This window comes from Chaetodon auriga, chromosome 18 (genome assembly GCF_051107435.1).
Source record: "Chaetodon auriga isolate fChaAug3 chromosome 18, fChaAug3.hap1, whole genome shotgun sequence".
Lineage (NCBI taxonomy): Eukaryota > Metazoa > Chordata > Actinopteri > Chaetodontiformes > Chaetodontidae > Chaetodon > Chaetodon auriga.
Window position 1 is genome coordinate 7,411,552 of NC_135091.1, and position 26,926 is coordinate 7,438,477.

A 26,926-nucleotide genomic window follows, 5' to 3' on the forward strand; every position below is an offset into this window, starting at 1 on the left:
CAGTCCAAAACATTTCACCAGTGATCCCTGACTAAAAAAGGCCTAAAATACACCCTGACCACGTGTCTGACCACATGTTCTGCTCTTAACTCCACATATGGCTGTTTTCCCATGTTGGAGGCTGTTTCCAGCAGCAGCTGTTTTCTGCACAAGTTGATCACACGTGGATCATCTTTCTGGCACTCGGATATGTCACCAACACTGTCATGCATAGTATAATGATTTTTGTCACTTCAGGATGTTGTTGGACAAGTACGGTTGTAAATCATGATTACATGGAACAGGTACAAAGGTTCACAGAGCGCTGACTAAATCAAAGTTGACATCAAAACATGTTTCCCACGCTGAGATGCTGTGTTGCATGTTTGTATTACTCCACACCCATTTCTGGAAAAAAAAAAAAAAGGGGGGGGGGGGGGGGGGGGTCGCTGCTGCACGACAGCAATACAATAAGAAACACCTTAAAGACATGGACAAATATCAAACAATCAACAACGAGTAATGTCACTTCAGGGGTCTCCCAGACACACCTGACAGGGACTCTCTGAGGCTTTGAATGGATGCCGTGGAACCTTATCTTTTTGATCACTGCAACACAAAAATGCCTCCTCCCATGTCAAAATGCCCTTGAGCAAACCACTGAACCTCTGCCTCCTCCAGGGAAGCGTCGCCTGGCTGCCTTTATGCTTTGACCTCTATGTTGAATATGCATGTGAACACCTCCTGTGCTGCGTGTATTATGAAAACTGAAATTTAACAAACCACGGGCCTTCTTTCACGGCCTGTACTGCCTCCCAAACCTCCACCTCATTCCCTCTGCTCCAACCACAGTCTTTTTCTCTCAACCTGAGGAGTAAACAACGTGCGGCTATTTAAAGCTCCCCCACGACACACTCACATCATGGAAAGTCGGTCCAGGCACCTCGGATGTGGCCCAGCCAACATTCCAGGCCCTGTGGTCCCCCGGTTATCTGCAGCTTCGCTCTGCGGCTTCATGAAAGCAGCGCAGCATTCCTGCAGTACACTGGTACTGAGCCAGGGCAGATGTAGCTTAGCTACAGCGTACTAATGGTTTGACTCATCCAGCTAATTGCACCGTAGCCTTGCTGAATTCCTAAACACATTGCAGTGTGCTTGTAATTACTGTTATTATGTGCTCACTGTCTTAAAAACTCCAAGCATTTGTCCAGCCATCTGTAACAGCCAGTAGGAGCTGCAGCGATTAATCAATTAATGGTTGAAGCAATAAGCTTCTTAAATGTGAATATCTTCCTTCTATGATAGTAGACTAATTATTTTGCGGTTTTGGGAATGTTGATCGAGTAAAACAAGGCATTTGAGGACACCATGCTGGAATTTGTGTGTGCTGGCCACTTTTCGCAATTTGATGACATTTTTTTCTCCAGAACAATTAATGACAACCCCTAGTTACAAAACTGTCACAACAGCCACCAGTTGTCTGCTCTAACATACAATTATGACACCAATTAATCATGCTAAAAAAAAAGTCTCTTACCTGCAGAACAAATTTCTGATCGATGTAGCGCTTTGCAATGCTGGGCTGGAAGTCTGGATTCTCTAGAAACCGCAGGAGAAACTCATACACCAGCTGGAAGAAAAAAGAAAATACAGAACTGAACATATAGAAATACACCACTACAGCACACATTGATGGCATCTAGAGGTTGGTAAAGACAGACAGGCTGAAGCATCAGATCCATACTTGAATGTGAGGCCAGGAAGCCTCTAGAGTGGGTTCATCCTCCTCTGGGTCAAAATCAGGGTTGTCACTTGGTGGAAGAGTCCGGAAAATATTGGTGCAGATCTGGAGGAGGAGGAGGAGGAGGAGGAGGAGGAGGAAGAGTCTCATTAATTAAAAAAAAAAAAAGATGAATGAAATAACATGTGGTATTTGCTTTAAAAGGGGGCCATTTTCTTATTTCTGTGGCATTACTATGACTGCTGTAGCTCCATGACGCACACTAGAGTTCGGTGTTTTTCCGCCAAATGTTGTTCAGTTTCACTAAATTGTATTTGGTTTCCTGAGCTCCACACCCATGTCTAATAAAACAAGATTATTCAACAACTGCTCCTGTAATTGGTAGAGTCCCTCCTACATCTACGACAAGCAGTTTGTTCTGTATGATGAATGAGTAAGAGTAGTGTGCTTAAAGCATGATAAGCCTTCCAATGGACTTGGTGGTGATATGCAGCTGTTCCCAGAGATTAAATACATGGGAAATAAAAATAGGCTGGCAAAGTAAACTTTGATAACAAGCGGTTCTGAGTGGACTTTTAATCCATTAGAACTGGATCTGGACACCAAATTAAGTCAGTGTTCTGGTTTGTCCAGAACTGCTAGAACAACGCAAGAGGAATCGAAGACACACACATGTATGAACATCACGGCCAGCTTGCTCATCGGAGTGGAAAGCCTCCATTTCTGTGCATGTTTAACTTGACTGATGATATCTCATAGCACCACCAAACCATGGAGGGGCTGGATAAAACCATGAAAGAGCCTGCATCTGTCGCAACCCCCGATGTAAATTCTGTACTGAAGACAATCACTGTAGACAGGTCACCGCCACCTCTATCCCACCTTGTTATTTTTAGCAAGGGTAAATTTGAGAGTGACACGCATAACAGTGGGAGCTGGAAAAGCTGGCATTATGTGGCTGGGTGCACACTCTCATGCTGAAGTGATAAAGACAACATCAAATTATTTTATTGGCAGCTGGAAAATCCAAGTGACACTAATGGGAGAGGAAGGCAGCGAAGGAATTCAAACCTGACAGTGGCCTAAAATCTGCCAAGCTGCAAAACTCACGGAAAAACTTTGCGAGGGAGAATCATTTGTGAATGGGCGAGCAGAAACTCCACAGATGGAAATGGTAAAAACACAGCATGGACACGATGCTCCAAGCATCAGTTCACACCAAATGTGCCGAGCGAAAACACATGAAGAGCAGCACAAAAATCCTACGACGCGGTTAAAGAGGTTGCTTCATCACAATGTAAACGATGCCTATATTAATATTCTAACCTCATCCTCTCTGTTATTTCCAGTCATGCTTGAGATTTTTTTTTTTTATTATTGTCCCAGTAGGATCAGACGGTAGAGTTACAACAGTAGTTCCCAACAATTTTTGGCCTGTGACCCCTTCTCAGAATGTTTTAGTTCAATACTTATAGAAGACTGGGGCCTTTGAAGGATCCAGTGATTCAAAGAAACTACAATTACTTCCCCATGGCTGAATGTCCCCATTAACCAGTCAAATTACATTTACATCCATGCCTGTCCACACTCATATATGTAGGGAAGTAATTTAATAAAAAGGCATTAACTGTATTTCTTGGTGAAACGCATGTTGTCACTATATTGACGTGTATGATTCCAGTGAGTAACTTCAAGAGAGAAACATGCTTTCTTCACTTAGAGACTATTTTTACAGAGGAGGACAAAGGACTGATAGAGAGCTTCATCACACTGCGGAACAACAATCATCTGAAGCTCAATATCAGCAGAACCAATCAGCTCGTGGTTGACTGCAATGATGCAAACATGGATGTTGCTGCAAAGAAGCTACATAGTGTAAAACATGGATGCTTTCCACACATCTTCAACCCTGCAGCACAGAAGATCTACACAATCAGCACAGCTTAAAGGTGGAGGCCCAAGATTAGTGTCACCAATTCAGCATCTGAAATGTGAAATATGAGGGACTTAGTGTAAAATTCTGTTATAATCTGCACATGAATTCTTGAGTTATGGCCAAAAGTGTGTTGTGTGAGGCCACAGTGACTTCCACCCACTGGACATGCGTTGTGCAGGACAGCATATGTGGTGTCAAACTTTAAAGTGTCACCTCAGTCCCTGTTTTGCTTCCTAAGTTGTCTGAACGGATCGAGAACTTCTGATTTAGAATTGCTGGATGTGTTCCCTTTGAGTGCAGAGTTCCACAGGACTTGTTTTGGCTGCAAAGTCACAATAATATTCATGGAAGCACCCAGAGACGGTGAGGGCTTTGTGACATTATACATCACTCTGCTAGCATGGTCGGCAACAATGCTTCGGTGCTGTGTCATTCAGATCTGGTTTTGATCCTCACATGACCACATCAGCCTGATCGTGTTATAAGCTGAAAGGAATGGCACCCAGCATGGTCTTGTGCTGCTGTAGCCCATCCCCTTCAAGGTTGAATGAGCTGCACATTCAGAGATGCCCTTCAGCTCACCACTGTGACACTGAGCTGTTATTTGCCTGCTTGTGTTCTTCCTGTTATTTTAGAGAAGTCTGAAAGTGGAGTGCAGCTGTTTCTGAGCTGCTGAAAACACCATCTGGAAACAACAATCCTACAATGTTCAAACTCGCTTACATCCAGCATCTCATCCATTCTTGAGCCAAACAGTGACAGAACCTCTTGATTCGCTGCATGATTTGGAGTTTCTGGCCGTTTGCTTTAAGTAGCACTTTTGACAACACTGCAGGAAAGTTGCACATACTGCACATACTACGCATTTACCACACACCCACAAATACATCTGAAAGTCATTACACTCAGCTTAACTATGCCTATGACTGGCAGTAAACTTTAGTACTTCACTGCCGATGTCGTTAAAAGTTTCAAAACAAAAGACAAAAGAACGATGAACAATTATTATCACCATTCATTCATTAGTCTTTAAAATGACAGAATACAGTGGAAAATCCATCCAGTCCATCACATTTTTCTAAAAGCCCAAGGTGATGCCCTCAGTTTGCACATCTAACCTGCCTCTAACCTGCCCTACTCCTCTGACTCTGCTCACCTGTTGGCTCCGGTTGTTTCATACCTGTGTGACAAGTCTGCGTCAGTCAAGGTTTAACCTGACTCTGGTAGCAACTAATGAAACAAGCGTGTCTCTTATGATATAACAACCTAGCAATTACATGGCAATGATTAAAGGAACAATGTTCCTCTGATTCTTCCTCTGATTCCTTCTAGACCACAGTAATGGCTTTTACATCCTCATCATCATCTGCAGAGAATGCAGATGTATGCAGATGTTGATAATGAGGCAGATGAATAATAATCAGTGCGCCACCTCTGTGAGCTCTCTGTGGAGTATTGCTTTGCTTTCCCTGGTGTGAGGCACATCATTGGCTGTACTGCAATCAGCTGACTCACAGAGCGAGTTGCCAGGCGAGACCACGGCATCTCCATGTGATGTCCATTTTTCCAGAGGCGTGCTCTGAGGCCAAATGCTCACACAGTCGAGACAAATGATGGGGTTGATGGCAGCGGGGAACACACAGGAACAGAATCTGAACCACATCTAGCCTGGCAATGCATGTTTAACATCACAGCAGCCTGTCATCACTGAGGGGATTAATCTGCCTATTCTTCAGCACGACCACGGTGAGAAACACGAGGCACAGATACTGCAGGAGATGAAGGGGACGGGTGCACCCTGGTGTTCTCAAAACACTGGAAAGTTACTTGTGGTTTGACACACTGATTTGGTTCACTTAACACGATCAGCACAAGGAGCAGCAGCAGAGGCTGTGACACGCAACTAATGAAGGCAATTAAGGTGCTTAAAACACTTAGCTTCTGATTGCCACACTTTGCGTCAAACAACGTACTCCCTCTGACTCATGCTGTCACTCGGTCATATTTGAACACATACTGTAGACATAATGCACATATTTTTAGATTCAGTGTGACTTATTCTGCCCAAGGATATCATTATCTTTGACACCCATAAACAAATTAACATCCATATTTCTGCTTAGAAATCACAGAAAAAAGGCGCTCCTTCTAACCTCAGAACATTTTAAAGTTTTCCTCAGTATCAAAGTAATCCCATGACAGTTTTCTGTACATCCATCCACATTACATGCAGGAACTGCTACTAGCTAATTCAGCATGCTTCATCGTTACCAGTAGACAGATACAGAAAAGCAGGGCCCAAGCTGTAGCCCACAGCTAACTCGGTGGCTCCACGGCAGCATTATACTTCCTGTTTGTAACCCCCCAATTACGGGAACTGTCATTAAACAAACTGTGAGCCCCCAAACAAAAGTAAGACAATTTCACCTCACATTTGGCATGCTAAAGCTACTTGCTCACTTTGCAATATTAAAAAATAACTGCAATTGGACAAAACAAGAGAAAATATTGTGAGTGGACAGCAAACAGGGGAAGCGTGTGAGAAATTCTCATGCACGGAAAAAGGAAACTGATTTGTGTGCGAGTGTGAGTCAAAGCAGGAAAATCCTTAAACGGCTGTTCCTAAAAGACGGTAAGTGAAACCAGAATACGCTTGCTGATGACAAGGGAGGCTGCAGCTCTGTATGGGGTCAAACTGAGGGTGACACTCGTAGCAACCAACACCTAGCAACACACAAGATGAGAGAGACAGAGGGGGAGGAGGGGAGTGAGATAGAGGAAAATGTGCAAGAGTTGAGTGCAGCATTAGCAGAAAGGATGAAAAAGGTGGGAATTAAAGCGAATAAAAGGGGAATTACAGCTCATAGATGCGCTTTTTCGCAAACCCTGCTGGCTTTTCACTCATCTCTGGCACTGAAAAGGAAGAATTCAATCAAAGCTGTCTGAGAGAAGTGATTTTCTATCATATAACTGTATCACTAATTATAGAGACGGCAAAAGAGGCAAAACCTCCTTTTACATTGATGAGAAACCTTGCTGTTTGTACTCCTAACAACCTCAGTGATCAAAGCAGCCCTCGCTGCAGCAGAATAATAGGCAGCACTCTGAACACTCACCTCTTCATTACCATGTGATGCCAAGCATGGAGTATCTGGGAGAGCTATTATCAAGCCAGCTTTCTGAAAGTGCAGCTGCTATTTGTCTAACCTCATTCAGAAGTCTGTCTGTAGCACAGACACTTTGCACTGAACTGGATTTTCTCTTGAGCTCGACCCATGTCCCTCCGTTCTGCCCTGAATGGATAAATGAGATTTCTGGGAAAAAACGCTGACAATACCAGCTGGAGTCATGCATTTAAACTACTCCATCCTTACACCCCTTAGAGATCACTGATGTGCAATGTGCATCCAAGCTACTACATGCTAAGTAGCTCATTTTCGAGTGGATGACCTGTTGCTCACGCTTTCATTTGAGCACTTTTCTGGCTGTCAGTTTTCGGCCACATCATGATTGAAAAAGCATAAAAACAGAATTTCAAATGCTTCAGATCAAAACATACTTCACTCACACCCACATCAAAACAAATTTGTTGTCAGGAGGCAGAGCGGGTCATCCACCAATCAGAGGGTGGCTGAACCCCAAGTAGGTCCTGGTGTGTGTTAATGGGTGAATGTGGAATGTGCTGAGTGGTCGGTAGACTAGAGGAGTGCTATATGAATGCACTTAATCTAAAATTTTAATTGCAAATGAACTATTTCTTTCTTCTGGTTGGTTAAATATATTAATACAATTGTATTAGTGTAAGTGTAACTGATGATTTTTAATACTTTGGACTGCTGACATCAGAGGATTTGCTGCTCTCATCGCTGTCTGCGGTGGCCCTTTGAAAATTCAATCATGCCATGTTGCAGACACGGCACAAAATCCCATATATCCATCCTGTATTTACCGCAAGGTCTAATGTTTAAATCTAGGAAAAGTTCATTCTACAACTGTACAGACAGGAATGTGATGTGACATTGAGACCACGGTATATCAGCACGACGGTAAAAACTAAAATTTAAAAAAGAATTTTGTGTTTCTCTTAATGTGACCCATATTTGATTGCTATGTTTGTTTGCCGAGCTTGTTTATAGAGCTTTACCAACGCCTGACAAAGTAAAGGTAGAGGGCTAATGTCATTTATATTCTGCTGGCATCAGCAGCTCCATCTCACAACAGCCATAACTCTGCGAGCAGACTCTCCGTTTGAAATCAAAATGATGTCCTCGCTGTGCTTTTCTGGTTGCTTTAAGGGTGGGACCAGCACAATAACAGGGTGCAGGATGTTGCTAATACATACTGTATCTTAAACACAGATGTTGCGCCAGTTTAAACATTGACATTAAATGTAAGTTGATGACACTCTTAGCTGTCAACTTTGCATTTACCCTCCTCTTCCATGTTTACATTGCCCTGCTGCTGCCAACGTTCAAAATGTGGCAGCAGTACCCGGAGCTGGCTTAAGACTGCCAGTGAAAACTTTTTTAAAGGAGCAACTATTTGTTTTTTTTGGCATTTGATTACAAGCATTGTCACTGTTTAAGACTTTTATCTTCTTATCTGGAAATGGCTCATTTCTTGATCACTGTAATCAGACCATCTGCACCGCACAACATTCAACACGTGCAGTTAGAGACAAATGGATCCAGAAAAACTCGACAGGCTTTTGTGCCAGTTTTCTTTTTAGCAAAAGTGACGATTCATGTTTTTTCATGAAATCAAAATGAAACGATCTGATGCAAACATTTATGATGTGCGATGCTGTAGAATTGAAAATGAAATTCTTTTGGTGTGATGCCATCATCCAAACTTGCTTCGTCAACATTTTCTATTATTCATTTCATTCATTGTACACATTAAAAACCACCTGACACAGTCTGCCTTCAGCTGTAGAGTTTGTGGTCCTATGTGTTCATATTGTGCCACTCTGCCTCATCCAGCAGCAATGTGATTTGTTAGAGATGTCATGTCATTGCATTTGTTTGATGAAAATAGGACCTTCAGTCACATAAACTCTGGGAATTTATATATCAAACTTTTCTGCAGAAATTTGGCACAAGAGCATACTTTCAACAACAACCTAGACTGCCAAGTGCATATCATCTGCTTGAACAAAGTCTTTATCTTCACCTGCAAAAGACCTTAGACGACAAACTGAATCCTAAATCAATGGTTGCAATGTATGACATGGATTAGTGCCTACAGGCCATTAATAATCTGAAGACTCCTTGACTCAGCTGTGGATGTGCTCACTCGTATCCATCATGATAATCTGCTGTGTGGAGTGAATCACTGCAGCACTGACTACAGTACTGACTGTTGTGTTCTAAATGTTGCGCATGAGTCATTATTGTACTGTAGGAGGAAACTAGGCTGCTCAGGGCACCTGCTCCATCAACACAAATCTATACCATGTTGGCTGAAGACGCTTGCAGAGGGTTGGGTTGGTTTTCAAACAGGCCATTTTGTTCCTGCATTAGTCAGTGTGTTTATCGCTGAACTCTGACCTTCATTAAGCTCGACACTCTGCCTTTTCTAATGAATGCACTCACGGAAGTATCTCAAGATAACTTATGCACTAAAGTGTCTTTTTCACATGCAATTAGGTGACTTTCTCATTAGTTGCTATTCTGAATATCTCCCACGCGTGATGAGTGCAAAACATGTTTGCAGACTTCTAAAAATACATCCAATTCATGACGACAGAACCCTGATTACAATCACACCAGACATGATGACAACCTCAAGAAGAACAGATACGCATCACTTGCAAATTTGTAGTAACATACACTGTCATGTAAATAATAATGATGTTTTAAGTATTATAAAGTTGTTTCTTTCATAATGCAAGTGTTTTTTACAATAAACTTTGATGTGTGGATGAGGATGTCACGTGCCTCCGCCACAGAAGAACACTGCTTCTTGGAGTTTGGAAAATGCACAAGTGTGCAAAAGAGCGAGCAAAATCTTTTCAACAAAGAGAAGTGTGTGTGTTGACTTTGTTGTGAAACAGCTACAGGAAGTCTTGTGTGACAGACACTGGCTTTAGCTTAGTGTGGGATACTTAGGTTTTAACTGAGGTTAAAAGTTGGCCTAAGTCATGAGTCGGTGGATTCATTTTACACAGTGAATAAGATGGGTCATGAACTGCAGTACACTTCATTAAGGTTAGCAGTACTTTTCCCTCTTCAGTGGCTCGAATTACAAAAAAAAAAAAATGGGTAGATGTCATCATATAAGCTTTCAACTGCAGCTACCAATAGTAGACAACACAAGGAACAGTGACGCACGGCACCTCTCGAAATCAAACTGGTTTTTGAAGGAAACTGGTGAAAAAAAAAAAAAGGAGCAACCAAAGACAATGAAAAATCCAGCCTTATGAATTCTGCTGTGCTTGTACTGCAGGGCTCCAGAAAATAACAATTTCAACTGTCCTATAGTCAATGTTAATGGTCCCAAATCAAAATTATTATTATTATCTATAGGTGTTAGTGACAGTTTATGTAAAACACTTTGCAACCAACAACAGCTGCATTCATTGTTTGATATCGAAGTGGAAGTACCTCAAATTTGTGTTGCCTCACACTTACGCACCGCTGCACTTTTAAAATGCTGTATTTTATTTGATTTTAGGCACTGTATGTACTTTATATTGAAATTAATTTTACTATTATTATCAAGCAGGTTTTATTTCCCTACTTATCATATACAAATGACTCTATCCCTGTTGTTCTGTTCATTCTATTTCTTTTTTACCTGAAGCATTTGGCACATGTCATTTCTTCATTGTAAAGCACTGCGAGCTGCATTTCTTGTATTATTATTATTATTATTATGATCACACTCTGCTGACATGACACACCCTGTCTAGACACGCAATCAGCCTCCATTTTTTAATCCTGCTCAAGTGCACAGGCTGTTGCACAGTGACACAGAGAGGAGCCTTCTTTTCTGTTTAATAATAAACACCGGTAATAGTGATTAATTGCTGCTGTTGTTGCCTTGGGCAGTGCATGCGGAAGGTATTTGCAAAATCTAAAATGGCTGCAGAAAGTAAAGGAAGCACCAAAGAAATTAAAGCCCTTTGTGTCTGTTTCCTCACCATATCCGTGATCTCTGGGTACGCAGATTCCACCAGCACCCCCCTGTTGGTGGAAACGTAGTCCACAAGCTCGTTAAGTGCGGCCCTCTTGACCTCCTTGCTCTTTAGGTCTGTTACCAAGTCGAAGAAGTCGAAGAGCATGCAGCACTGCTGGAGTTTCTTGATGAACAGTTCCTGCTGCTCTGTCGGGGTGGCATCTGGAATTATACAAAAGAAAGGAAATACACTGATTCACTACTTATACACACTAGAATGCACAATCTATTTCTCTGTGGAAACAGATGAGACAAGAGGGGATGACAGCTGCAGCTGTTTCCCTAGGTGGTGAGATTTGCTTGTGCAGAACAGTAGGAAATGTGTGTTTTTTAGTGCGTTTTAATGGGGCTCGGGTTAAGATTAATTGCTGTTTTTAACATCCTCAACTAACTCAAATCATCAATGAAAGGAATTAAAGACACATGGACACAAAAGAAAAAAATGTCCTAAAATTCTGTCCTGAAATGTTACGTATCTACCTAAACTTGACAAAGAGGCCCAGAGACACCATACACAGATGTATTTTGCCAAACAGAGGCAGCGCAGTCATTCTCAGCTTTGATTGTAAAGCCTTTTATGGATTAGACGGTGAGTGCATTCAGGGTTATTAGAGCTGTCAAACTTGACCCGAGCTAAGCTATAAACAGCATTTGGCAGCCGTCCAAAAATGCAGTGACACACTGTACAGTGATGTTCTGTTCCAACACAGCAGCAGCAGCTCATTGCCGCAGACACAGGACTCTGTCTGTAATGGTAGCAGAGGGACGCAGTTAAGGGAACCAGCACTGCAGGTTTGATTTACTACACCTCCAGAACCAGATACCCCAAAGGTTTGAGGGTTACACAAATACAGGTGCCATCTATGACACTTGTTGACATCAAGGTGCTAATACATGTCTAAATTAAAATGATGCACAATTTTCTGTGTAAACTGAAGGTAATACATTTGGATCGTTTATTAGGTCACAAGCATCAGCATCAGGGCTGTTCCCCATCTCTACTGCAGTCACATGCATGTGAGGTGAAGTTAACCCCGCTGAAGCAGTTCTCAATATAGCTAAACTGACATTCAATTACAAGAATACTGACATGCAATACTGCCTTAAAATACAACAGAACTAAAACAATTAGTTCATTAACTGATTTGTCGATGGACAATAAAATTAGCTGGCAATTAATCGTTTGAGTAATTTTTTCAAGCAAAACTGCCAAGCATCTGTTGCTTCCAGCTTCTCAAATGTGCAGACTTGCACATCTTAGAGCTTTGAACTGTTGGCAAGCGATCGGTAACACTTATGGCCCTTTCAATGGCCTCTTTTCACTATTTTCTGACATTTTATGGACAAAACAATGAACAGATTAATTGATTGTGAAAAGTCATTTGTTGCAGGCCTAGAACACACAAACACACTTGTGCATTCACACTCCAGTGCTACAGGGAGTGTATTTTAACAACAAAAGAAGAGGAGCCAGGATGAGAAGTGTCAGTTTCTTACTGAGCGGTATTACGCAACTGGAGAGGCATTACCCATTAAATAGTGTGGCATCGGGGCAACACACAGTCAGACAGCCAAAAAAATTCACAATGGGTTTCACACCTACTGAAAATGTTCCAGTGGTGTTGACAGCTGACGGAGTACTTACGCAACTGAACTCTACAGGTCAGACCACTGGCTGCTGCTGAGAGTAAGTACACCAAGCTGACTTGTTAACGCACTACTTTGCCTTAATGCCAATTTTCCAAAGTATCGAATCTCAAAGGATTCCACATTCAAAGGGCAGACTGAATACCAGGCAGGAACAAGAGAGGAAAATGGACTGATGCCCCTGCAGCCTGATTGTGCTGTTACCAACATGAAACATGGATAGCTCACATGTCCTTCCTGCAAGTTCATAAACTAACATATGGTATACACGCTCCACAACTCACGATAAGTCATGGTCACATAAGAGGTAAGACTTGGCCTCCCTTGTTGTTTCATGCAAACAACATATTCGCAGATTCAGAATGTGTTTTCAGTACGCTTTTGGAGTAACGTTAAAAAACAATTTTATTTTTCTTTACAGGGAATTGTCTTGATCCCCCGAGAGGAGGAATGGCAGGGCCTGTTAAGAGTCTGACATGTAGATGCTTTCCCAATGTGAAGCTATTTTTGCCTTTCAGATACAGATGCATGAGTGCACAAACTCCTCAGGGTTCTCAGCAAGGAAGGGAAATATTTCCATTACAACTATGAAACTAAACACAAAAAAACAAAGAAGAAAACATTTGCGACATTAGATAGAAATTCCAAATAAATGAAGCTGTCAAAGATCTACATGGATTATGCTTCAGAGAAATAAATGGTCATTTTAATCTGACGGCCATAATAGGAGTCCTTCACTCCCACATGAAATGTTTTATCTTGGCATCACAATGCAGCAGACACTGGAAGTAAGATGAGGACAAGCATTTCATGCATTTAACAAAAGCAATCTCCCTGCGTTGCATATTCTGACTGCTGTATCGTACACATAACTCCAGGAATCACTTAAACAATTATCTAGGTGCAATAACATGCAATTCCATAACCACACACGGACATGAGTAAGAAAGTGGCAGGGTTAAAAGGAGAGACAGATACAGCACGAGATGTGTAATTAGTCCTCAGTGTGAGTTTGTGTAAACTCACAAATGGTCTTCATCGTGTCTCAGTTGATCTCTGCTGGTACTGGTGCCTTAGAGTTGAACTCTGTATGTTTTGAGTATAAACGTCTCTAGTGAGAGGGGCTCTGTGACTGGAGGAGTCCTGAATTACAGCTTTTACCATTCATTACTGACCTTTTGAATGTCTTAGAGATGATAGCATGACCTCAAATGACAGACACAAGAAGCATCACTTCATCCAAACGGCAAATAAGCCCGAAGCCATTAGATAACGTTACAAGCCAAATGTAGTAAAAGAGATTTACAGGGAACTTGATCGGTTTCTGCACAATTCTGTGAGCTGTCATCACCCGCAAACTTCAACCATGTTACCGTTAGTGGAATAAGATCCAAGAAGAAACACACACTGCATCTACTAAGTCCTAAAACATGCTGCAGCTTAGTCTGTTGTGATAAACTTTAAAACGGAGAGAAATGCGTCAGTTCATCTGCTCTGCATTTAGCAACGCAAACTTGAGATGTTTCCGACCGCTGTCACATAAAAACCAAATGTTGCACAAGCGATTCAGTCGTAATGTTTTCTGGGTTTGATTTCATGTTGATCATATTTTCAGTGTACTGGACATGAGTAAATACCACATTGATGTGTCATTATGAGTCAAATACTATGCTGGGGTTTGTTGAGCACCATACTTGCAGAACAAAGCATGCTTAGCAGGCTGCACATTGTACAACGCTGTTATTTCCAAATCCTATAATTGCATATCGAGACGATTTGCCGAAATGAAGTCTTTTTCATGTGCTGACATTAAAATCTGGGGAGGGTCACCACTCATCATAGCACTGATGAGAGCGGTGGTGAGAGCTAGCTCATCTGAACTGATTTGCTTGAATCCCTCGCCCTCCACCACATTGATTGGCAACATATCATCTCAATCATTCAGCTCACCAACTGGGTGATGGCATCAGACCAGCGCACATCACACTTGGACAGCAGTGATGTAATCTTTGGCTGCAAGCCGTCCTTGGACATGGTAGTCAGGTGCTTATCATAACGCTAGTATTACTCTTAAACTGAAGAGTGGCATCACACAATTTATATTTGACTCTGTTGCCTTTCTGGAGGAAATGTTCCCACACCGAGCTTCGACTAGCGTGGAAGGTAGCAGTTAGCTCGAGGCAAAGTAAAGCCATTAGCTGAGTGTGTGTGTGTGTGTGTGTGTGTGTGTGTGTATGCAAATTAACCAATTAACCGTTTTAATCTCTATTTCTAATACAATTCAGATTCCTGAATTTGTGTACTGATCTGATATCTGTGTTTACTGAAGCTGTTAGACTCACTGTGTGGAGACTGGGATCATTCTTTTATGTGTGAGGCAATAATAAATGGTGAAATACCTCCAAAAAACCTTTGTTGTTAGCTCCCTCCCAGTCTCAGTACCTATCGGCTATTATCTAACCTCTGCAGGCAACAGTCAAGGTTTTGGGGGCTCTGGTGTGGCCAGCAGATAGCCGAATAATGGATATGCAGGCCAAGACTTTAAGCCAACATGTTAGACGGCACCCTGCTTTCATCATCAAAACACCAAACAAGGGAATATCTTTGAAAAATAAGAGTGGTCATCCCTCCAGTAAAGTCCTGAGGCACAGTAACTTACAGTGACAAAGCAAAAGCAAATTTTCAATAAAGTTTGCAACTAAGTTAAAATTTGAGTAATGTATTGTGTAAACGCACTACATTTTCAGACTCCAGAAATTCTGCTTTGGTGTACCTTGTTTCTGTTGATCACTGTTGGAAACCCAGTGAAGCCATTTTGCATTGTATGTGCAGACAGGGATTGAAAACAGTAACAGTAATGCAGAGGGCTATGGTGAGCAGGACTGAAGGTGAAGTATTGTGCATTAAACTGCACACATTTCATTGAGCGATGACCTGAGAGTGTTCAGTATTCCATGAGAGAAACATCCCTTCCGGCACCAAGTACAAAATTACGTGTATCGGCTAATTTATAACCATGAAAGCTCTCAGTGTACACAGTGAGATTTTCTGTCAGATGTTTTGGATGTTTGGACTGTCTTGTACTTTACAAGTTTCAAAGAATGTCCACCGGTAACCTATTGTGACAGTGTACCAAGTCCTTTGAGACCCAGGGCTGCATGCACGACAGCAAACGGGAGGCATTTCTGTGACTTGTATTCTGTAACAAATGAATTTTTCCTGACGTTATTTAGAAAGGCTAAACCTGTCCAAATAAGGCTCCACAGGTCGGAAAACAGGAGCCAGCTTTCTCAGCATAATGTTGAAACAATATCTGTATCATCATAGATGGCTGTAGTTATGCAACCCTTTTCCATTTAAGCATCCCTTGTTTAAATGGCTGAATGACCGATGTGTTGTGGCATCACTGGATAAACAGTGTTCTGCTGCTTTCTCCTACAGCAGAGGGCAACAGCCATGGAAAACAGAAATGCATCACTGACAAGGTGCATTTGTGGCAACAAAGCAACCCTCTCAGTTTTTTTTTCCCCAAGTCAGATTTGCAAGAGTGAAGTTTAAAGACAAACTTGCCATAATAAACTTTTGTTATTGCTAAGATACTGCAGTGTTAGGAGCAGACAAAAACAAAGTGCAGAAAAGATATTTTTCAGAGCTGTGGCTTATTGATACTGTGCAGCTAGAGTTAAGTGTCTGACCCCCATTTGCATTTTGATTACATTCTGCAGTAGCACTTCGCATCTCTTTTCAGTTCAAAATGTGGTTAAACAGAAGGAAAGTATTTTCTCAATGTATAATCATCTTTCAAGCTGTAAGTGAATATATCAAATCTCAGCATCAAGGCTGAATGTCTATGTAGGTTTGTCTGAGTGTTTCAGCCAATGCTTTGGCACAACTGTCAGGACAGATTTGTAGTGTGATGTGAACACAAAAAATTAATCACAATGATGGTAGAAACACTGGGGTCTTGACCGAGTCACAGTTAAATATACAACAAACATATTTATATTTTACCTCAGAAATCCGAAGCTTACCGCGTCAAAACTGCTTTACACTAATCCCTGCCCCATCAACATTTCACAGAACTATAGCCAAGCAGAAAGTGACCAAAACAAACTGAAGGAAGTATGCAGGTCAGGTGACCTCCGAACAGTGACAGATTAGTCCTGCACAGTCTCGGACTCCACTGTTCAGTGTCAAGCCTGATTTGCCTGTACTAGCACAAATGGGCTTATAATGCTTCTACAGCCAGTTGATGTACTTTTACAAATCTCACTCTCAAGCCACAGATGAGTACCAATATCTCGATATAAACTCACGACACACAAACTCACGACACACAAACGTTCCAGTGGATTGAGAGGGTTGAAAACAACTCGACCGGTCAGAAAAAAAAGTCTAATTGAAAGAATGGTTTCTTTAACTGTAGCCTGCTTTAAAGGAGCACTGAGGATCTTTTCCTCAAAAAGCTCAACCAGTGTTTTAAATTATTGATTATTAAGACAAAGACAATGGCCTAGGGTACAACCTGCCAATTTAGCCAAAGAGACATCCATACTGTATGCAGCCTTGATGCAAGGCCTGCCTGAGAGGCTCAACGCAGAGGAACAGAGTCCCTTAACTAATACTGATGATAATTCACACTTATGCATATTTTACATAGATCTGAGGGAGGTGAAAAGTCCATAAACCAATGGATAAGCTAATCAAATGACTTCTGGAGCACCAGCAATCAATTCAGAGTAGGAGATGACAGCCCTTGAGTACTACATCTGCAGGTACTCTTATTAAGGCTCCAGTATTGTCTACACTGGTTGGGATTTCATTCCTGCCTGTTTGACAGACGTATGGTCTTTAAAACCAAGGGATAAATGAATTAATTAACATTCCTGGTGTCACAACACTGAAAGAAATCTTCTTAAACACATTGAAGGACATATGAAGGGCCTCAGCATGTGCAGAATGACTGCTGAATTGTAAAAAAACAGGAGTGACAGTCTACTGTAGGCCAAATGTGACCATTAATGCATGACAGGCGTGATGGCACGCAGGTCATACTGCAGCTGCTGAACTGGTTGGGTAAGATGGTGCCACATGTATACTATAGACTGCCAATTTGTTTGGAGTGTACATTAAAATAATGCTGGCACAGTATGTCACAACAGCAACTGACAAGCAGCTTAAAGGGTCTCTTCAACAGTTTTCATGTAAGTTACAAATGGAAAAAGACAGAAAATTTAAGTAAATATTAAGGTCAAAGTAAATTTACTTCGCCGGGCATCATATGATCTGTGAGTAGATGCATTGTTGGGTAATGCCATACTGAGTGCAAAGAACCAAAATGTGGACTGCCACTGAGAAAAGACCTAAGGACTAAAAATGATAAATGCATTTGCATTCTACTATAACAGTGGATAAAGACCAAATGCAATAAAAAAAATTGACGTCACAGCAGCTCTGCATTGATCTCAAGCTTAATACTGATAACAGTATGTCTCCAAGCGTGTAGCTCCAGATGATAAACATTTTGTTGGCTTTCACTTTTAGGTTTCCTAGAAGGGTGTGCTTGTGTGTATAAGAGGTCATGTGGTTAACACATTAAGTTTTACCCCATATTCAACCATTTCTTTGCTTCGCACATAAAAGAGTATTGATCCATAGTTAGAACTCCATGCGTATGTATGAAAACTTGCTTTCAGAAGTCCAACTGAAAAAGTAACCTGTATTGTAGTCAATAGAGAGGTCAAGAGGTCAACACCCTCTGCTGGACCACAAGGCAAACTACTTCAAACTGGACGATGTGCTCACAGAATGCAAATTTTGAAGTCTTTATAGTTTGACTATTTCATCTTTCCCACATTCAAACCAAAGGTCAAATTTAAAAAAAAAAAAAATTAAAGTAATGCCAACTTTTGCCGTTCTGTGCCCCTGGCTGTCTGTAATCATCAGGCCCGGGCTGAGCAGCTGCATAAATGGTAACAAGCAAACAAGTCCAATCAAAAACATACCATAGGACATAAGAAAGGCAGGCAACTGGGGCAGTAAACTGAAAGCTGTTGTCAGCCAATCAGCCAACAGAAGAACGCTAATAAGTCACAGCTGTGGTTAATAGGTTTGTTTACCCAACTGGGAGCCTCAGTAGTGAACCAGCCATCATTCAGAGGTGTTTAAGATCATCTTTCAGGAGACAGTGACAAGATTCTGGACTCAACTAGACTGGTCAGAGGCTAATTAAAGTTATTGGTAATTAAGAATCAAATCCAAACCAGTGAAAACAAGTGGGTTCGCTGTATGCTAGTTTCTAATTACAGCACATTCAACACTAAAAGTACCACTGCTCATTTTAAAATGAACACAAAAAACATTAAGCACAAAGGCAGAAAGCTACAACTCTTTGCTCAGTTCAAGGATGATCAAAACACAGGAGAGAAATCCTTGGAAAGGAATCAAACTCGAGATGTTCTATACTATACTACGAACAGTAATCCAGCCTGTCTCAGAGAAACTACTCGTGCCATCTAACTCACATTCCCTCTACAGGTCACTCTGAAACTTGAGCATGTGTTACAGTTGCTGAGGAAGATGAATGTCAGGTGATCTGGCCAAGGAGGTCGGAGCTGTGCATGGAAAAAGGGTGAACGAACCTGGTAAGCCGGATGCCCGGTGCATTCCCAGTCCTTCCTCAGATAGCAGATTTCAACACGTCAAGGTCTGCGTTCACGTCACTGGCTCATCAATTAGAAATGGTCCCATAAGACACGTTCACACTCTTCCTCTTTCCAAGCTGCTAGCAGTTACTTTTCCATTCAAGTCAACGGACAAGTGCTTGTAATTAGCGACGCAAAGATTAGTTGATTACTGGGTACATTTCATCATGTTGTCTGGCACATCAGCTTTCCACATTAAAAAGCACAGTAAACATGCTCAATTCCTTTTGTTCACTTTTCATGGCCTCACCAAATGCCTGAAGGAGTTTTGCACCTTCTCCAGCATATTCAAATGTCATAGCAGGCTTTTGTCCTTGCAGAGTAGCAAAATGCAGTGTTAGCCCTTTCCAACTGCTTTCACTGACTTAAAGGTTGCTTTGCAATTCACCAATAAACACAGGAGAAGAAGACCACATGCAGCAAGCTGTTGTTGTGCTCATGACGTCAAATAGCTGCACCTGGACAGAGCAATGCAGTGCAGACTAGAGAGCCAAACGTACCATCACCTGTGTGGATGTTTTTTTTACAGTCTCAGAGGAAGACAACACCATTACAATTTGCTACACATGTTCCACAGGTAAGAAAAAGTCTGAGTTTTAACACAACAAATCTTCTATCATGATATCAGTCAGATCTGGTTAAGTTACAGCTATGGAATAAATTACCAATCTTTGCTCACTATATCTTAGCCTTTTTTACTCTCAGGTGTGCATAAAATACAGGTTATGACTATCAATGCTGAAGATAAATATTATAAATGACACAAACATACTCACCATTATATGTATTTCATCATTATTCTGGTAGGGCACATGCCACACAAAGTGCAGCATCACTGCAACTAAACTAACCCTGATAAGTGAGCATACACTTCCCTTTTTAACATAAAACACATTATTTGCATGCTCATAGAAGATTGGTGAGAAGATGAAGACAGACAGGCCCCAACGATGAGGAAACATTTCTGCAAGTACAAAAAATGTTTGAGAATGTGCTCTGCTTTCAACACGAGTAGCTTCAGCTGCGGTGGGAAACGAAAAACCACAACTAAGACATTCTTGCTTCAGTTACTAATTAGTCGCTGTCCTTTTAAGAAAGCCAGTGGTGGAAGGACATGACATAACTGTACATCTATGTCAAAATGTGGTTTCCATCAAAACAGCCAAAAGAGATGGCTTCCCAGCAATGGTGGAAAGGCGGCATTTGCTGTAAGTTGCATCAAGCTCCAAACATTTCACCTTAATATCTGAAAGTTGTAAAGCAGTTCTCTCTCTCTCTCTCTCTCTCTCACACACACACACACACACACACACACACACACACACACACAGCTGTACACTATAAGGAGCTCTTAAGCTTCATGATGTATGAAATTTTGCATCCACAACCACTGTGAAGTACAAAAGCTAAACAGAATGAACAAGCACTACACACAAATCTCAGCACTCACATGACACACTGAATTTATGAGGGGAAAATTATATACTGTGGTATACATCTTTACCACCCATTCCATGATAAAAATGTATTATGCAATGACGCCCAGCCCTAGTTGCAGCTGGTCATTATGGGAGCACAGCCTCACACAGCCCATGTCTTCAGACAGCAGACTGCCAGCACAAAATAAAGTAGAGGCAGCAGTTTCGTACAAAAAGGTGGAGGCAGACCCGAACCTGCTGGAGGCGACAATTATGACACTGACAGCCACAGACACAAGGACACAAACGCCATCACAGTGCATCACAAAAGCTTTGTCCCTTTTTTCCTGGAAAATTATTTATCGATCTACCATCTGCTGGCAGACATGATGGAAACAGATTGTGTGGCACACACACTTGTCAATCAATAGGCCGATACAGTGGACATGTTTTCCATGAACAGACACTGATGAACCATTGCTTAAGGTTGCAGTAGTCGAAACTGACGAGAACTCACGTCCTTAGGTTGCAACCAACTTTCAGTGAATACCTTGATTTTATTTTGAGTCATCATTTGGGCTATAAAATGTCAGAAAATAGTGAACATGTCCTTCACAATTTCCAAGACTTCATGGTGAAGCCTTTATTTACTTGGTCAAATCAGCCCAAAAATCCAAAGATTCTCAAAAATGGACAAGAGCGGCACATCCTCACATTTGAGGAGCCAGACTCACAAATTCTGTGTTTTTGCTTCTAAAAATGACATACCAAATATCTTTTATTTATTTTCTGCCCATTGACTTGTAAATTAATTAACTGTTTCAGAACTATCAGGTGCAAAATGAACACCAGGTCAATGCTAGGACTAAGTGAAGCCAGGGCAACAAAGTAATATGAGCACAACTGAAATGAAATTAAAAAAAACAGTATGCACAATATCATTCAGGGCTTAAGATATAGTTCAATCTTAAGAGGAATTTTCTGTGTGGGAACAAATTATGGAAATGAACATCAATGCACTTTTCTGTTTCTTCTTCTTTCTGTTTCTGCACTGTATTTAGGCTACTGACCACCACACCACCCAAACGTAAGCTCGGGCCTCGTTAGGAAGGGCTCAGCTCAAAAATCCACTGCAGTGACAGAAATATCAACCTAAATGAAGCAGTCTGTATTTGGAAAGTAAAACATTTCCCTGGCTTGCTCTCAAGGCTTCTGGCTGCCATGACAACAATGTTGGTCTCTGAATGACTCATCTTTTCAGTGTCTATCACACAACAGGAGCTATAAGCACTCCAACCTCTCCACTGCAGGAGGGAAGAAGCATCTTTGCTGTCTCCAGTCTTTTAGGACCAACTGGCTGCAGAGATTTCCATTACACCTCCTATAAGAACCAAGAATAATGCTGATAAATTGATCACTGTATCTGAGTTAAAGTTGGTCAAGTAAACATGTGCTCTAATTTGAGAAACCATGTCAGGATGCTTGGTGTAAGCTCATGAAAGGGGCTATTGTTGCATGTTAACATTTTACTCCTATCACTTTGGCTTTTAGGCAACTGTGTAACTGACTCAAACACTGCAATCAGCTGATAGCTCAGCACCACCATTGTTCTGTTTCTACATACCCCAAGTACAACAACTGCACACCTGCTCAGATAGAAATGGTACAAGCTGCCAGCAGGTGACAAGGATATTCTACCAATTCTTCTGGCTGTAGTAATATGGATGTTTACATTGAAAGACTTTCAATAAATTGACACCTTAACATACAGCAAGTATGAACGGCCATGTCTGTGCATGTAGCCTGTTTGTAACTACACATCCAGGTACTCAATATGAATCATACTGAGTCATACGATCGTGTGCTACTAAACAACGAAAGGTGAATCAATGACTATAAACAGGCTTTAACAAATGTGACTGGTCCTGCAAACATCCTCAAGGGAAAGCACTAAAGTGGTTCTTATAGTAAGCAGAAATACAAATGTATTAGCTTTGGATTCCCATTTGTGAATATAATGAAAAACACACTTCTTTAAACATGAAGTCCTGAAAGTGCTCAGAATAATGGAAAGTTTGAACATCCACAGTTCTGAGAAAACCCCTTCTGCTGATGAACACCTTGTGATAAAAAGTCCCAGAACAAGCACGCAAGAGGACCTTAAAATAAGACTGCTTTGTCAACTTTACTACATTAAAATATTTGTGGACATCGGTGATGTAGAGCTGGATTACCAGAGAACACTGTAATGTTGTATCACAGAGCAAACACCACACCGAGCCATAACACACAAATTCATCTCAAACACAGAGTCTGAAATGCAACGTGTGCCGCATTTCTTTGCTGTGTCAATCATATCCTTATTCTAGTATAATGACTCCACTTGTGTCTGATTTTTACCACAAGGCATATAGGAGCTGATGCTATCTTCACAAAGTACATATAAGTGAGCATTTTCTGCTGTGTCCCCCAAGCAGCAGATGCACATCGAGTGCATGACTATAGACATAGCGTGCACTTATCATGGAAACTGAACTCAATTTTGAAGGTGTTTATTCCCAGATGTGTTCAATTGCCACAAGAGAAAGCTGCAATTCCATGCATCAATCTGTGGTGAGACACAAGGCTCCACAGAAATCACCAGAAACAGCACAAGTTTTCATTTTACACACACATTTGGTGTTCTGTGCATTGACAGTCCAGGCTATGTAATATCACAGTTAACTGTGACTCATTACTGCTAATGTATTGATGGAGCTACCTACAATTTGAGCCAAGGGTTTGTTGGCTGCATTGGAGTGCTGCTGGCAAACTGTTATGAGCATTTTAGTGAGAATGCTGAGCAACTACTTTTTTTAAACACTTTAGTTTCTCAATCTTGTATTAGATAATGCCACTGTAACGTTTGCTTATTATTAAACTTCCATCTGATTACCATAGTCATGATTCAAAGTACCTCACCATTCATAGAGAACTCATAGGGGACTTTCCTGCTCGTCTCCCCTTTGCTGTGATTCATAGAAGCTCTCTTGCAATGTTTCAAACTGATTCACTGACACAAAAATCCCTAAAACTGTACAAGTCTAACTTTCAGTGCGTGGATAGGCCTCTGGTGCCTCCATGTACATCACATGCCAATAGCTCCTCCACAGTAAACACTTTACAGCTCTGCCAGTAACCAATTACAACACTTAATCACATTTCCTAGGCAAGAAAAGAGTGGTTGTACAAGCTCTTCAAAGGCCTTTTCCCTACATAACATCAATAGAAATAACACTCAGCATGAATAATGGTCAAATACTCAAACCACTGACTTAAGAATGCGCCCTGATTAGTGCACTATCAAGGAAAATTAAAATAATAACAATGAAGACAATACACAAGAGATGACAGACAAGTCCACGTGGGACAGAATCATACACGTGGGAAGAATCTGCACACCTTATTCAATCAAAAAAAGGCAAGAAATACAGTTTTTCTTAATTCTATACCAGCAGTAGTCACCATGACAAGTCACAACTCACCCTCAAGCTTTTAGTGGAAGAAAGTTGAATAATTTGGCTGTCACTTTCACACTTGTCAACAAGACAGTTGCTGCCACGCTGTTTCAAGTCAGTTTTGGGTGATGCTGTGGTGAAATGCTCGAGTTCAGAAAATCATATGAAGCATTTCAAACTGCCGGAAAATATCTTTTAACCATCTGCTCTGTGTGCATCACACAAGATGAGGGTTAGGGTCAAAATGAAACATTGGACAATACATTTTCTGCGATCCTCGGAAATTGTATGAGAGTTATTGTTGATGCCGACTGATTGGTGATATGTTTTGTTTTCTGCCTCTTGAGAAGTTGCATCATGTTGAAAAGTTCCAACTACTTGACCAGGCAAGTCTTTATAACTTCAACTCTGCTCTTTTCCCCAGTAACATAAACACTGGTAATAAGCTGTTGAGGCTTGTCTGCATAAGAGTGAGAAAATTAGTCATTAGATTTTACGGTGACATTTTGAATGTTCAAGTATGAGAAAAAAAATAATGTAACCTGTTAATACAAGCCAGGGCAACACGGTGTCAATACATCAAATTCAATTTTTTTGTGTGGGTTACAACAGGATTTAACATATCTGATTTGATATTATGCATAGCAATGTCTGCATGATAAACGAAAAATAAGCAGTAAATAGTTATGAATGTCATATATAGTGTTACAGGTTAGGTTCTATCTCTAATGTACTGCAGTAGTAGGCAAGGTTCAATCAAAACCCCAACGTAATATTTCTATTCCTCTGTATTGTGCTAAGTACATGTAATGTTAGATGTATGCTGTACTACAGTGCAATAAGTAGTGAAGCATGTTTAAGTGCACAGTGGAAGAGCACAGGTTGTTGTGAATGGAGCTTATGCACACATGGTTGTAAGTCGGCTCAGCTCTGTTAGATTTCACTGCAGGGTACAGGAAAGCAACAGACAGGTATCTTGTCAGGTGCATGCATACTTGTGTCGTGTGACCACAGTTTTTGGAAGAAAGATCTGGGTGAAATATGTGAAAGAGCTGAGGATTATTTTATGGATGACAAGTTTAATTTGGCCCAAGTGGGTCCGGTTTTGTGTTGGATTCATTCCAGGAGCACAAAGCTGTCAGTTCTTGCCATTGCACTTTTCAAACACACATTTAACTGCTGCCAAGCACCATGTAAATGAACTACAATGACCACAGATCTTGGGTAGAGTTTGAAACAGTCTAGCGTTAAATATTCAAGTATAAAATATAAAGGATTATTTGACGTCAAACTCTACATAGGAGAAACAACCTGCCAACGTGCACAAAACACTGCAAGCGTTACCAGTGTGTATAGACTTTATATTAACTGTTTAATTTACAGAAATATTAAAATTTTTATGTGTATCATTTGTGGTTAACATGAGGAAAGAGGATATCTCCTTTTAGGAAGAGTAGCACTACACCCCACAGGTGGGAAAGAGTCCATGATCAGGTCACATGCCAAACCTTACTCAACATCCACCCCACATGTCCACCTTCACCTACAACAAAGCACTGCATCAACTAACAACAGACCTTCCACAGTTTGATAATGGCCACCCATATTATCCCACATCGCCACAGTGTTCCACTTAATGCATTTTTGCTCTCCTATATTCTCCACTGCACTGTTCTCCAACTTAGTCCTTGCTAGCTGCCACTACCATACATTCATTGTAAGATGGTGACATATACATCACTTCAGGGTACAGACAAGCCCCTGAAAGACACACTGCAAAAACAGACTATCTGGTATTCAACAAGTAGTTGTAGTTCAGGTAGCAGCATTGTGATACCTCTTACCAGGTACCTTTCAGTCGTTCATTGTTGGAGTACAACTGTAGCATTGTGAGTAAGCTTTAGCATCAGACTTGGATCAAGTGGCTTGTGACCAGCAGCTTAGAAGTTCAAATTCTTAGACTTGCTGGGATGACTTGGACTGTATGTAAGGATGAATGGGACTAAGTTAAGACAGCTGTGGGCTTCTTTGTTGAGGTGTTCCAGCAACCCTTCCTCTGGCACAGCAGCTGAGCTGTAACTCACCATGTGTGCACTGGAAAATGGCTTCGCAACATCACAAAATGTAAACTTGTCAAGCTGCAGAGAAATGACTACTGTGCCTTTCTTGAACTTTTCCAGGGTTGTATTCACTATCAACAGTCTCTACCAGCATCGGCCTACTGGGGGAAAACACAAGCAACGCATTCTTACCAATCACATGTCTTGTGTTCTACATATTGTTTCTCCATAGTCCTCAACTGTAGTCACTTTTGTGGCAAGGTCTTGACCCCTTCTTCAACATCTCTGTGAATGAGCCTCTGCATGTAAACTCAGGCCCAACTGCTCCAGTCAGGTTACCTCTGAGTCCCAGTTAAAAACACTTTGTAACTTAAAGGCAAGTACGAAGCAACTATGAAGCAAGCAAAGTAAACAAACCGAGCTGACAGTATTATGCACTAAAAACAGACGAATGATGTGATGCACTTTGGCAGTGGGGAGCATGTATTTGTTTCCAAATGCCCCGTGGACAAAGAAGCTAGTAACTAATAAGGAAATATCTGCAGATGTGTCCACAACTATTTGATAAATGTGTTTCCCTATCCAGCAGGTTTAAACATATTGCTCCATGCATGTTAAATGTGTGCACAAACTGCTTTCACTTTATGTATGCTAACTGAAATTCTTCTATCATGCACGCTAAATGTAATTGTTGCGCATCTATCAGCGCACAGCACACTGGGCATGACTATGGGCTGACTATTTTAAGCGGCGGACCCTTCATCC

General features: G+C 41.2%; 1 protein-coding gene across 1 annotated transcript in view; it reads right to left on the reverse strand.

The window, feature by feature from the left end:
* Nucleotides 1–26,926, reverse strand: part of ppp2r5a (protein phosphatase 2, regulatory subunit B', alpha isoform) — a 39,213-nt gene that overhangs the window by 11,211 nt on the left and 1,076 nt on the right. The window contains exons 2-4 of the mRNA XM_076756302.1: nt 10,801–10,997; nt 1,724–1,825; nt 1,517–1,609 (exon numbers count right to left, since the gene is read on the reverse strand). Coding sequence (XP_076612417.1) covers nt 1,517–1,609; nt 1,724–1,825; nt 10,801–10,997 — 392 coding nt within the window. The remainder of the gene's footprint in view (nt 1–1,516; nt 1,610–1,723; nt 1,826–10,800; nt 10,998–26,926) is intronic.